The sequence below is a fragment of the Myotis davidii genome, unplaced genomic scaffold (assembly GCF_000327345.1).
Source record: "Myotis davidii unplaced genomic scaffold, ASM32734v1 scaffold512, whole genome shotgun sequence".
Taxonomy (NCBI): domain Eukaryota; kingdom Metazoa; phylum Chordata; class Mammalia; order Chiroptera; family Vespertilionidae; genus Myotis; species Myotis davidii.
The window spans coordinates 1,958,783-1,972,257 of record NW_006284323.1 but is presented as its reverse complement, the minus strand read 5'-3'; the positions used below and the strand labels follow the sequence as shown (position 1 = coordinate 1,972,257).

Below are 13,475 nucleotides of genomic sequence, written 5' to 3'. Positions count from 1 at the left end.
CAAAGTATAATCAGACTTTTATGTCTACCTTCCTTTCTGTGAAGTTTCTTATAGCTTCTCTTACAACATGGAACGTGGTGGATTCATTCATACTTATTTTGTGCGTCCGTAAGGAGCACTGCATGGTTTCCATTTGAACGAATCAACTTAGTGAGAGAAAGTCTTTGCCCAAATCATTATCTAAATAAATTAATAAGCAACACAATATATCGATAAACCTTTGCAATCCTCTATTTTTAATGACCAGAAATGCTTCCATTTATTTTTTCCCCCAAGTTGTGTGTCTGTAACTGATACAGGGTGGGGCAAAAGTAGGTTTACAGTTGTTTGTATGGAAAAATAATACAATAATTAATAAATAATATAAGAATAAACTGTTTTGTGTACTCATAACTGTAAACCTGCTTTTGTCCCATCCTGTATACATAAAAGAATGCTAGTTACAAATTGCACGAAAAGAGAAATAGTTTTAGAGAAAGAATAGAAGGTTTTCCTTCTACTAAAATACCTCCAATGGAGGGCTGCTGGGGTCAGTGCTTGGTCAGAGGGGCCATTCATGCATTGGTTCCTGTGGGAGGACCCCACCTGCCCGCCCTCCCGGCCGCTCACCTGGTAGTGCACAAAGCGCATGTCCCGCGAGTACAGCGCTGCGGTCCACTGGCAGCTGTGGCCCGGGTGCACGGCTCTGGCCAGCTGCTCCAGCGTCCTCTGGTGGTGGGGGTAGAACTTGTGGGCCAGCGTCAGGTGCAGCTGCTTGGTGCAAGGCTTCACGGTGCAGTCTGCAAAACCGGGTACCCAGGGATGCCCGCCGTCAGCACTGCGCGGCCAGGATGGCTACGCACCCAGGCTCAGCAGCCCAGGCCTGTATACCTGGCCTCCCTGCCTCCGCCCTGGACCACCCTCGGCCGGCTGATGCCATCTTGCAGAGTTCACCTTTGGAGGAGCTGGTTGGGTACCTGCAGATTCTATAAGGAAGTGTAAGAGAGGTGGGAGTAGAGATGTGGATTTTAGGGGGTGTTCGGGGCCTATCAGTTTGTAAGCGAGTTGCCCAAGTAGTTGGTTAACATGGACGAAGTAGACGCTTCCGTCCCTGTCATCAGGGTGTCATCAGCGGCCAGGACTGGCGGGCTCACTCTCTGGGTCAGTGACTGTTCAGCTGCAGAGTCTCAGGAAGAAAACACCAGAAGCCATGTGACTCTGTTAAACAGGACAGTCCCTCCGACACCGCTCACTGCCCTGGTCCTCCTGGGGGTCTCTGCCCTCGGGGCCCAGCCCTCGGGTCCTCACTCAGGGCTGTCGGGCCAGCCAGGGTCTGATTTCAGCGACGCCACGAGCACTTTATGTTCTGGGAGGTGGTGACCGACGGACGGATGGATGGAGCAGTTCTGAGTTTGGTGTCAGGTGGCCCTGGCTTTAGATGCTTCTGTCCTACTGGGGGACCACCTTAGCCTGCCTCAGCCTCCGTGGCGACAGCAACAGCACGAGGTTAGTGAGGACTGCCCGCTGGGTCTGGTGTGGAAACCAGGCTCGCGGAGTCTCAGTAATGATCAGTTACGGCCTCCCCTCCCCCGGGCAGCACACACCAGCACACAGGCCTGTCTCCCCTGAAAAATGTCTCGGGTGCTGCGAGCACTTCCTGAAGCACGGACGTGGCAGCCCCGCCCACGATTCACCCGCCTTTAGTGGCAAATGAGACAAGACACTGTGGAGGTGAGAAGCCTGAGGCAGGAGAGTGAGTGGGTGTCTCAGAGGTGGGGGCAGGGCCTCACCACATGAGTCAGTTCGGCCTGAAAAAGACCCACTGCTCTCCGCACCGGGGCCATCGGTGAGTCACTCTGTTTCTGAATGGGCCCTTGTCTTTTCTTCCGTCTGTGCCCTGTGCCCATGGGGACGTTTCATTGGGGTGGAACCCAAGAGACACTGGAGCTGGCCCCTCCTACGCCCTCAGGGGCAGGTGTAGGGCACAGGCAGCGGAAGGGCAGGGCAGAGGCTCCTCGGGGTCCAGTGATGGACATGAGGTCAAGGCCGATCTCTCAGGACCGTGGCTGCTCAGCATGAAACCCAGCCCGTGTGGAGTGAGACAGAGCTGGACTCGAGGTCCGGTTCCACCACCCACTGGGTAGGAGACTGTTGGTTCCCTAGGGCTGTTCTCATCAATTGCCACACACTGGGTGGCTTACAACAGAAATGTGCTCCTGCAGAGTTCTGAAGATAGAAGTCTCCAATCAAGGTGTTGGCAGGGCTCACTGCCTCTGGGCCTCTAGGGGAGGGTCCTTCCGGCCTCTTGCAGCTCCTGGGGCCTCCAGTCCTCCTTGGCTGTGGCTGCATCACTCAATCTCCGCCTCATCTTCCTGTGGCCTCCTCTCTTCTCACAAGGACACCGACACCAGTGATGGGATTTAGGGCAAATCCTACTCCAGTGTGACCTCATTTTAACCAGTTATGGCTGCAAATACCCTGTTTCCAAATAGGGTCCTTTCCTGTGGGTGTGGGTAGACAGGGATTTTAGGGGACACTAACCAACCTATGACAGTGACCTGGGGCAGACATACTACCCTTCAGAGCCTCAGAGCCTCCATTTGGGAAATGGGCCAGGAGACCCACTTTTTGGGGAGGTGTGAAGGCTGGCATTTGGAGAAAAAGGAATTTTGTTGATTCTCAAAGAATCTTTCCCCAAGAAGCCAAGGAGAGAGGACTAAGCTCATGCCTAAAAATTAAAAGACACCAGCTAGGACTAGTGTTTTACACACAGCACTGACTGGGTGAGGGTCGCTGCTCAAGGTGGGCACAGGGCTGGGAGAGACCCCTGTCCCCCTGGGTGCCCACCAGCTGACAATCCGTCTTGACAGAGCCCCACACGTCCACCTGGGACAGTTTCCTCAGCGGCTGGAATATGGCAAGTGTTTAGAAAACCATTTGAAATCGATGCAAACAGGGCTATTCCCACTTTGAGACGAGACACTGCTGGTTCTCAGAACCTGTTTGTGTTCCTGGTGAGGACACCTGCTCCCTAGGGAGGAGCTGGTGAAATCCTTCAGCCTTGGCTTAAGGCCATATCAGAGAAGTTGCTTGGCAAGGGAGAGGGGGGAATGGGTATGGCCAGGGCAAGGATGGGTGCACCCCTGATCCAGGCCCAGTCAGCTGTCCGACCATCGCTGTGCTAAGGATCAGCCTGCATGCTTTCTGCGTGGGATCCACCCACGGTGTCCAAGTGGGGAGAGCACAGCCCCTCACTCAGAGGGGCCACTTTCTATCCACCCGGCCCAGTGTGTTCGACTGGCTGGGGCTGCCTACCTGCCAAGATAGCTGCTTCCGTGGCGAACGTCATGGCGAATTCCCGGATGACGTCCGCAGGGCTGTCATTCACGAAGAAGCCGAGGTAGCTGACGGAGGAATGGAGAACCAGAGGGACCGCCGGGGGGAAGGAGCCCAGCACCTTGTCTCCAGCTCTCTTTAGAGCCTCGTACAGACACTCCACCTTCTGGTCTTCACACTGCGGGAAGGGACAGCCATGTGCTCGCTCAGCTCTTGTTACCAGGCCACCATGTTAAACGGAAATAGAGGCCTTTCAGGGTGAGAGGCAACAGCATTGACTGTGTCAAAGACAAGAACAGCTGCGTGGGAAGCACGGATTCAGGCGGAGGACAAAGACCAGGGTATGTTGATGGGAAAGGGAAGGGGGGCAATTACCTCCATAGAAGGAAGGCATTGCTGTTGGTGCAGATAAGCTACTATAGCGACGCTAATTCTAAATGATGCTTCTAACTTTCAGCCCAGGAGTCACCATAGCTGCTTTCTGGTTATCCCTGCGGACAGCCCTTTGGGAAACAAGGTTGCTCAGGCCCAGTCGAAGGCTGTTTTGCCTGTTCTAACATCCCGAGCTTTGAGGCGTGAGATGTGCAGGGCATTTCTGGGATGGCAGCTCCGGCTCCATTTTAAAGTGGCTCCGTTGATTATCATTTTTAAATTTTTATATTTTTAATAGGTTTTTATTGTTGACAGTATTACAGATGTCTCCTATTTTCCCCCCTATACCCCTTTCTGCCCAGCCCCTACTCCCCCTCTCCCCCAGCTGAGGTCTCCACCACCCTATTGTCCGTGTCCATGGGCTATGCATATCTTATCTAATAAAGAGGGAATATACAAACTGACCATGCAGTAATGGTCAAGATGGCTGTGCCAACAGCGGAGGCAGGGATTCCATAACACAAGATGGCTGCGCCGAAGTGGAGGCTGAGCTCCCATAAGGAGCCTTAATGAGCAATCAGCAGGGACTGAGGCTGTGTGCCACTGGGCCAGGGCAGGGGACCTGAGGCTGTGCCCCCCCGCCTGGTTGGGCTTGACAGGGGACCTCAGGTAGCACCCCCTGCCCTGGCACCGGGCTGGGAGACCTGAGGCTGCACCCCCCGCCTGGCGGGGCTTGACGGGGACCTCAAGGTATGCATCTGCCCCAGCCTGGGCTGGGGGACCTCAGGCCATGCACCACCCCCTGGCACTGAGCTGGGGGACCTGAGGGTGCACTGGGGGATCTGAGGCTGTGTCCCCTGCTTGGTGCCAGGCCAGGGGACCTGAGGCTGCGCCCCTCTGCCCAGTGGGGCTTGACAGGGGTAGGGCCCGCTGGGTCTGGATCTCGCCCAATGGGGGTGTGGCTGGCTGGGTCTGGGTCTTGTGTAATTTTGAGGCACCATGGGTGTGTGGGGACTTGACTCTGGGTCCCGCAGCGCGCCCCAGACTCTGACAGGAGGAAGATTTTCATATACATTTTACTAATTTTCTTTCATCTCTGACACTTCTATTATAGAGAAAGGGCAAATAGCAGTATTAAAATATTTCCTCTAATTAATCCCCTTTTAATGTGCACGAATTCCATGCACCGGGCCACTAGTAAGTATATAAGTTCTTTGGTTTCTCTCTCCTGGTCCCCTTACCCCCACATCGAGGTATGTCAGTCTGTTCCATGCCTCCATGCTTCAGGTCTTATTTTGTTGGTCAATTAATTTTGTTCATTAAATTCCACAAATAAGTGAGGTCATGTGATATTTGTCTTTCTCAGATTGGCTTGTTTCACTAAGCGTAAGAGTCTCCAGGTCGTTTAGTATTTTTAACACCAGTTAATGTAATTAATAAAAATTATGCCGCCGAGCAAGCCTCTTTTCTGTTCACCACACTGCGGTGTAATTGATCTGGTTCCTGTGTTTGGGGTTAGGGATTTGTGCTATACCTGGTCCTCAGAATCTTAGAGATTTCAGGGTAAGATTCTTTGTGGAATGGAATATTCCTTCAAGGTTGGAAATCCCTCGCCACTTAACTACAGTCTCTCAGGCCCTGTCATGCTGACTCAGCCTCCACATCACATCCTGAGCCAGCACCCTTTCTGTCCTGTGGCCCAGCGCTATGCTCTGTATGGCAACCTTTGGTTCTGGAGGTTCCGTAGACTCCAGGGCGGCCACGGTGCACTGCTCAGAGCCTACAGCGAGGAGGGCAGTACCTGTGCATCCGGGGACTGACCTGTGACCCAGCCACAGGTCACCCTCCCATAGTGACCAGGTCAGTCATGGCCCCTAGTGGGGTCTTGGCTGTCAGGCTCCCCATCTTTCTGGGAACAGCAAGGTGAGACTCTGGTGCCCCGTCTCCCCCACCCCCATCCACAGGTGTCTGCCCTGCCCATACTTCCGTCTCCTTTATCCCTCACGGGTGTTTCTCCCACAGAAATCCCCCCCCCCCACTTCCAACTCTGGGGGCTGCTTCTTGGAGGACCATGAACCAACATGGACTCTGCCCCCCAGTTCCCTGCACTCAGTTCTGTCTCAATACTCTCCCTAGTGCCAAATCCACTCCTCACCCCAAAGCTGCAGGCAGGCCCCCACCAGTCACCTGGAGAATCTTGCCTGAACTGCCCTGCCTGACTGCTGGGTGGAACCCACAGAGTTTGCTGGCACCAGGGCCGGGCCAGGGTGTGCCCTCTCCAGATTGTTCTGGTGGAGCCACAGAGGAAGTGGTGTCTATCCCTCCCTCCCTCCTTCTCACACCTCCTTCTTCTCTTCTGAGCAGCCCAGGAACCCTATGGAGCTGCCTATTGGACCATTTTCTAAGTCGGGGCTGGTCCCCCGGGCAGGGAACAGTCCTGCATTTGTGACTGGCCAAGCTCACCCATTCCTCAGTTGATCCATCACACATTTCTGAAGCACCTCCTCTGTTTCAGGCACCGTGCTAATCTCTGGGGGTACAAAGATGAGGGAAGCCTCCACCTTTACCCGAGGGGTTCTGTCTGGTGAGGGATGCAGAGATGCCCAGACACATTGTCACACAACAGGAAAGCGCCAATTGAGGTACAGACAAAAGGAAGGTGGGAGCGCGAAGGGCAGCCATCCCTTCTGCCTGGGAAGTGGGGAAAGACTTAGAAAAAGCGGGGGGAATAAACGAGTTGGGTTCTGCAGGATGACTAGGAGTTGACCAGATAAAGGCGAGGAGGAAAGTCAGGGACATCTCACACAGAGGTCAGCTAACCCTACAGCTGTGGACGCCCCGTAAAAACAAATCATGTGGCTGTCCTCAATGTCGTCCCATCCCTGACGCGTTATCACCGAAAGTGACTTCAGCTGCCGTGGTCATGAGCCTGAGAGGCAGCGGGGCCGACTCACCGTGAAGAAGTCACAGAGCGTTATGTGAGGGAAGACCTCGTGAGCTCTGTTCTTGGTGCACTGCCGCCTGCTCTCCCTCCAGAACTCCTGGAGCTTCTCCAGCAGGGACCCCGTGGGGCAGAGGAAAAGGGCGTATTCCTGAGGGATGGGGTCATCCAGAGAAGGGTCATTGCTGTGACAGCGCAGCCTGCAACAGAGAGCGGTCACGTCACCTGTGTCCTCACAGAGTCTCTCCCCCGGGAGGACAGAGTAGCAGGCCATGCTGAGCACCCAGGGCCACATCCACCCGTCCTCCAGCCACCTCACCGTCACAGCCCCAAACGTTAGCTTCCCGTGGCCACAGAGGGGCCCGGAGTTCACTCAGAGTTCAGGCCCAGCTTAGTCTGATCCCCTGGTCAAAGGTCAAGAAGTTGAGAGAAAGGTGACAGTGAAGTAAAACCTGGTCTTCAGATCACCTTTGTGGTCGAGCCATCCCCTTAGTGTTGAAAAATTTTGTTGAAAATACTCTCATTTTAATTTTATCTCACACTTGCAATTCAATGTAAAAATCAAACCCACAGAGAACTAGACAAAATTTAGGTGGCTATGATATTTCCTTTCAACTCAGAAAAAGTTATTTTTGATACAAGGGAAAAGAATATACAAACCAAAACTCAAGTTCATTCTCATTAATAAGAAAAATGAGAATTAAAACAACCATTTGCTCACCTTCAAATGAACGAAATAATTTTCAAAGGATGAACGTCATGCTCAATGGTGTAAAGGTGCAGTGAGCTTTAAGGATGAATTTGTGCCTCCTTTGTATATGGCAACTTGCCGGTATGTGTCAAGAGCCTTAAAATACACAGACCATTTGAACTAATAAGTCTACATGGAAAAAATACATGTATGGAATACTGAATGTAGGGCTATTTATAATAGAAAAGAAGGACAAACTAGATAAATAATAGTGAATTTACATAACTGTTCATTAGAAATTGTGGTTTTGAAGAATTTCTAATGACTCAGGGAAGTGCTTGTGAGATGATATTAAGTTTAGAAAGTAGTAGGCAACCACTCGGGGAAAACATTAGTTACATGCAAATACATCTCCCTAATAGTAATAAAAAAACCCCATCCCTCTTCATTCTGACTCCTCCCCCATCATTCTGGCTCCACCCCCTTCATCCTGGCTCCTCCCCCTTCTAGAGGCAACCTCAATGGTTAATCTGCTTGGTTTTCTTCTGGATACATAAGTAATAAATTCATAGATGGCACTTGTGTGTGTCTTTTATATAAACCATAAGCCATTTTTGAAATTATTCTGCCACTTGCATTTTTTACTCAGCAATGTTTTTCTGACTCCCCCAGGCTAATACATACACTCCTGGTTAAGCGGGAACCTGCTCAGGACTGTGGGACATCCCATCATGTACGCACATGTGCGATCTTCCCTTCATCCATCCCATTGGTGTGCATTCAAACAGTTTCTTTTTAACACTGTAATTAGGGGTCTTGTTCCTGCTTTTGTAGCCCCTTTGTATTTCTCCAGAGGATGCCCTTAGACTTGGAACTGTGGTTTTGGGCTGTTACACACACTTTCAGTGTTGATAGACACCTCACGCTGCAACCAGGAAAGTAAGAGGCCACCCCTTTCCCCTCCCTCACCAACCCTTCAAGGTCCTGTTGTCTTGAAGGGCATCTTAATTTGCAGCTCCCTGGTTATGAGTGAGGTTGGGCCCACTCTAGACTGAGACTGGGGGATCCTACTGTCTCCCAGTTCCTTGGTCAGACTTCTAGTCTCATGGCAGAGGGACCAACCAGGGCCTTCCCAGGGTGGGTTTGGTTTCTAATTGAAATCTGGCAGCTGACTAGAGCGAGCCTGGCCCAGAGCCTTGGTGTTTCTCTCTCCTGTGGCGGGGCCATGTGCTTTGCCCTTGGCCTAGAGTTCCTGGAGGAGGAAGGGCATTACCACCGAGGGCATGCTGGACACTCAGAGACCCCCTGCAGTATCTGCCGTCTGCTCTGTGGAGGGCACCCCAGCCTCACGGGACCCGGTCTCTATTGTTTGAGTTCCGCTGTGGCTGTTTCGGGGCAGAGTGAGGGGACTTCCCGCCTAGGGCAGATTGGTGGCATCATGGCACATTCAGGCAGGACCGGGTTCTAGAGAACGGGGTGCCCTTTCCAGATTCCCAGAGCAGACAACCGAGGCCCGTGGGCAGTGTGCAGAGTCACAGAGCTGGTGGGTGGGAACTGCCTGGAACCGGGGCTCCTCACCCGCCCCGAGACACCTGGCGCCCCTTAAGAGCGCCTTGCGGATGCCTCAGGGGACATTTACAAGCCCTGGAAGTTCTCTCCCCATCAGAGGCGGCCTAGCGAGTGGCAACCTCTATTTTATGTCAGAGAGGGCTCTTCGCTGGGTGTGCAACAAGTCACATGGCTTGTTTTCTTCCTTGACAACCGATTTTAAGTGAAGAGGGCCTTGTTTCAAGTTCTCTCTCTTGTTTTCTGTTTTAAATGTGGGTTCCTTATTCCCTTCCCTCAGCGCTGGGTGGGCTGGCACAGAGGCGGCCCGGCCCCGCCAGACTGCACTGAGCACCTCCCTGGCCCACCCTGCGCGTCCTCAAGCCACAGGCCCTCCCCTGTGTAGAAAGCCCCACTCACCAGTCTGCGGCCTCCTCCGCCGTCTTTCTCCCAGTGGCTGCCAATGCCTTCAGCCTACAGGAAAGCGGAGGCAAGGGCATTCAGAACCCGCCTTCCAGTGTGTGTGGAAGGGGTGAGAGGCAGGGACAGCCCTGCCACACAGTGGCCCTGTCCCTTACCCCTTGTCCCCCAGGGGCTGGACACTTCACAGCTGGATGCAGCTCAGGCCTCTGTCCTCCCTGGGCCCTCGCTGCGCTCTGTGGGCATTCAGACCTGCTCACCGGCCCTGCCCGTTTTCCTCTCAGTCCTTGGCATGGGGGCCAAGGGCTCGTGCCTGAGGCCCGCCCATGCCTGCAGTCTGTCTCCCCCTGCCCCCCGTGTACCCTGCACCGGGGCCAGGTGGGCACACTCTTGGTCCTCCGGGCGGCCAGAAGGGTCACAGCCCTGGCTTGCACACGTGTCTCCCCGCCAAATGCAGCCCCGCACCCCCACACCCATGCTCTTCCTGGCTCGGCTCAAACGTCGCCCACCAAAGCCCGCTCCAAACCGCCTCCAGGTGGGCGTGCAGCCCCTCTGTGTCCCGGCCACGCACACGGTCACCTTGCTTATCGTCTCAGTGAGCTCATGTCCGCTGGTCTCCCCTGCCAGCCTGCGGTCCCTGCGGCCTGACTGTGTCTTCTCACCATTGTAACCAGGAGGTACAGTCACTGAGCTCCATGTAACTGAACCCGAGCAAATTGAAGAGAATGGGATCCGGCTAAAGGATTGGTTCAGGGATTCAGCCCGAAGTGGCTGAGGGTGATGCGGGGGCCAGGGGAGGGCGGCTCAGTGCTGCCAGGTGGCCAGTACCGAGGGGATGCGCCTGCCGGAGCGGTTCCACCAGAGAGGCCTTGGCCCAGAGCCTTCCTGGGGTGCTTCAGACTAATGAGGGGTTTAAAACAGGTCTCCTACCCCCAACATGCGGCCGATGTTTAAGTTGGAAGGAATTTTGAGTGTGTGTCCAGGCTCCAGTGCGAGCGGTGTGACAGAGCACGGCTTTCTCGGTGTTTTAGGGAGTGGGGTCTGGGTCCTGCCCGAGGTAGGAAGTCACCTGCCCTCTCCGCCTCAGTGTCCCCCTCTGCCCCCCCCCGATGTCAGGTGCTGGGGATGGGGGCGCACACGGCAGGCACCCTGCTCACACTGCCTTCCGCTCCATCTCACAGGCCCCGGGTTATTGTGAACAGAGTGTGAGGACAAAGTGTAGCTTCTACATTATTCCATCCGATTTGGTTGGGATTTCGTTACAATGTTCAAGGGAAGTTTGCTCCCCTCCCAAATCCAGGGGTAGCTAAGGGGACTTCTGGTGTATTTTCCATGTGGATAACCTTGGAAAGGACCAGCTCTAAGAAATCGGTTTTCTGTGGCAGCTGTAACCCAGGGTCAGTAGCACAGCTTGTCGCCTTGGGGATTTTTTTCCCTCGCCGAGAGGGGTGACTCCTACGGTTCAAATTTTCTACGTGTGGGCTTTTTCCGTGGACACGCAGGATCGCGCTAACCAAGTCGATTCTTAACCATTTTGTTTCATTTTCGGGCACTCGCATTTTTTCCTAAGGACGGACGGTTCCTTGCACCATTTAGAAACATCCTCACCTCACCGGTCCCAGAACTAGAGACCGACTGGGTGGTGGGGCCTTTCAGATTAGAGTTTGAAAAGTCCTCTCTGAGGCACTGAGCTGCCCACCAGGAGGGTACAACAGGCCCCAAGCTCCTCCACACCCTGAGAAATGGGGCACCATGGTGACACGTGGTTTCCAATGGTCACAAGTTCAGGCCCCCCCTCCGCGCCCCCCCCAACCGGCCAGCAGAGTGGGTCCTGATCCTATCATTTAAAGACAGCGGCGAAGGGCCTACTTTAGCAACAGCACCTCGCCCTGCAAGGCGCCCCTTCAACAGGAAGTAGGTGCTCAGAGCGGCCTGCAGTTTTGTGGCCGGGACCTCAGAAGGGTCAGGGTCAGGCGGGGCGCCAGGGGCAGGTGCCCGGCGGGGAGTACTCACGCGGTGTGCGCTGGGAAGCCCAGGCTCAGGAGGGGGTCCAGGAGGGAGGCGGCGCTGTGGGCCTTGAGCTTGCTGTTGACCTTGGCGTAGACCTGGGTCTCCCCGGCTGCCATCTCTTCCTGCCTCCGACTGAAATGAGCAGATAAAGCCAGAGAGGGAGCGGCAGGAGAGGCTGAGGCTGTGAAGAAAAACCTCAAGCCTTTTTTGATCTCTCTGACAAAACCTAATATCCTGTTTGCATGTGATACTGGTTTTCAGAAGGCTCTTGGCAGGGTGCTGGGGTGCGGTGCCCACCCACCCTGTTTCCACAGTGGGTTCGGGTCCCAGAGGTCCCTGTGCAGAGCCAGCCTTGGCTCTGACTGGGCGGCACTGGGAGCAAGTCTGCTTGAGAAGGGGGAGGGGAGGGAGCCCGGGCCGAGGGTTCTCCACTGGGGTCCGAAGCCACAGAACCTGCCTGACCTGGGTCTTAGTGTCTTATGTGCAGACAAGACATTGCACTGTACCTATCTTCCGTGCTCACTCTAAAATTTTTTGGCTCTTTTTGTTATTCACTGACTTCTTTTTTTTTTTTTTCAATTGTAAAAGCTTTATGTTTAAAAAAGTTTTTATGCATGCAGCAAAGTTGCTGAATGTATATGTGCCGCTCCATGAATTTTCATAAAGTGAGCACACGCCCTTAACTACCCCAGGACCAACAACAAAACTGGCTGTCAACTGGGGGCGTTCTGGCTCCCCCATGGCAACCTCTGGGGACATTTTTGATCCTCAAAATGAGGGGGGGCGGGGGTGTTTGTTACTGGCATCTAGCGGTTGAGACCAGGGATGCTACAGTGCACAGGGGCAAAGGAGGGCCCAGCCCAACATACCAATAGCTCCAAGGCTGAGCAATTCTGCTCTTGAACTTACCAGGATCCCAGGAGCTCCCCTGCCCCCATCCCCGCCCAGCCTCCTGGTTATCTCTTCCGTCCCTAAAAAAGCAGCCACTCTGCTAGCTTGTACATCAGTTTTTGAACCTTATATAAATACAACCATACAGCATGTGCTCTTTGGTCCAAAATTACGTGTGTGAAATTAATCCACATAATTGTTTGTAGCCATAGTTAGCGCTCTGCTTTGCTAGGTAGCGTTCTACGAGATGAATGTACCATCATTTATTTCTCTGTCTATGTGCATTTGGGTGGTTTTCCGTTGTTTGGCCGCTGCAGACACTCTCGTGTATGTCTTTTGGTGCCTGAGGTACATTTCTGTTAGGTACTTACCCATGGGAGGGATTTGGGGCTCACAGGACACGTCCGCACGGCATTAGGAACTGCCGAGCGGTTTTACAAAGCGGTTGTTCATTTGCCTCTCGCCAGCAGTGGGTGAGCATTCCTCCGGCTGCTCTGCATCCTTGTCCACACTTGATATTGTCAGTTTTTTCCCTTTTAGCCAACTGGGATTGTGTAGTGGTATCTCACTGTGGTTCTAATTTGTATTTCCCTGCATGGCAATGACACTGAGCACCATGAGACAGGCAATTGGCCACGTAAGTGACCTCTTTGTGGAAGATCCTGTTCAAGTCTTCGGCCTTTTTAAAGTGGGTTGTTTGGTTTTTCTTATGGCTACAAACAATTATGTGGATTAATTTCACACACGTAATTTTGGACCGAAGAGCACATGCTGTATGGTTGTATTTATATAAGGTTCAAAAACTGATGTACAAGCTAGCAGAGTGGCTGCTTTTTTAGGGACGGAAGAGATAAGTAGGGGGCTGGGCGGGGATGGGGGTAGGGGAGCCCCTGGGATCCTGGTAAGTTTAAGAGCAGAATTGCTCAGCCTTGGAGCTATTGGTATGTTGGGCTGGGCCCTTCTTTGCACCGTTCTGCACTGTAGCATCCCTGGCCTGCTCTTTGAAAGACACCAAAAAAGAAAATAAAAATGCTGCCATAGACTGGGAGAAAATATCACCATATATACACCTGACAAAGGAGTTGTATCCAGCATATCCAGAATGTAATCCTATATAATAAAGAGGTAATATGCAAATTAACCCTCATACCCTCACAAGATGGCTGCCTACAACCAGGCCGGCAGCGGGGTTAGTGAGGGATGACCAAACGACTGAACAGCAGGCTGTGTGGAGCAACCAGACTGGCGGGGGGGAGGGGAGGGCAGTCGGGGGAGACCAGGCCAGTAGGT

At 53.4% G+C, this 13,475-nt stretch overlaps 1 protein-coding gene across 1 annotated transcript in view; it reads right to left on the bottom strand.

The window, feature by feature from the left end:
• The window catches only part of UBASH3A (ubiquitin associated and SH3 domain containing A), a 40,923-nt gene extending 29,510 nt beyond the window's left edge, over positions 1 to 11,413 (bottom strand). Inside the window, exons 1-5 of the mRNA XM_015569078.1 lie at positions 11,298 to 11,413; positions 9,285 to 9,338; positions 6,642 to 6,828; positions 3,295 to 3,493; positions 610 to 779 (exon numbers count right to left, since the gene is read on the bottom strand). Coding sequence (XP_015424564.1) covers positions 610 to 779; positions 3,295 to 3,493; positions 6,642 to 6,828; positions 9,285 to 9,338; positions 11,298 to 11,410 — 723 coding nt within the window. The 5' untranslated portion in view covers positions 11,411 to 11,413. The remainder of the gene's footprint in view (positions 1 to 609; positions 780 to 3,294; positions 3,494 to 6,641; positions 6,829 to 9,284; positions 9,339 to 11,297) is intronic.
• Positions 11,414 to 13,475: the final 2,062 nt, after the last annotated feature.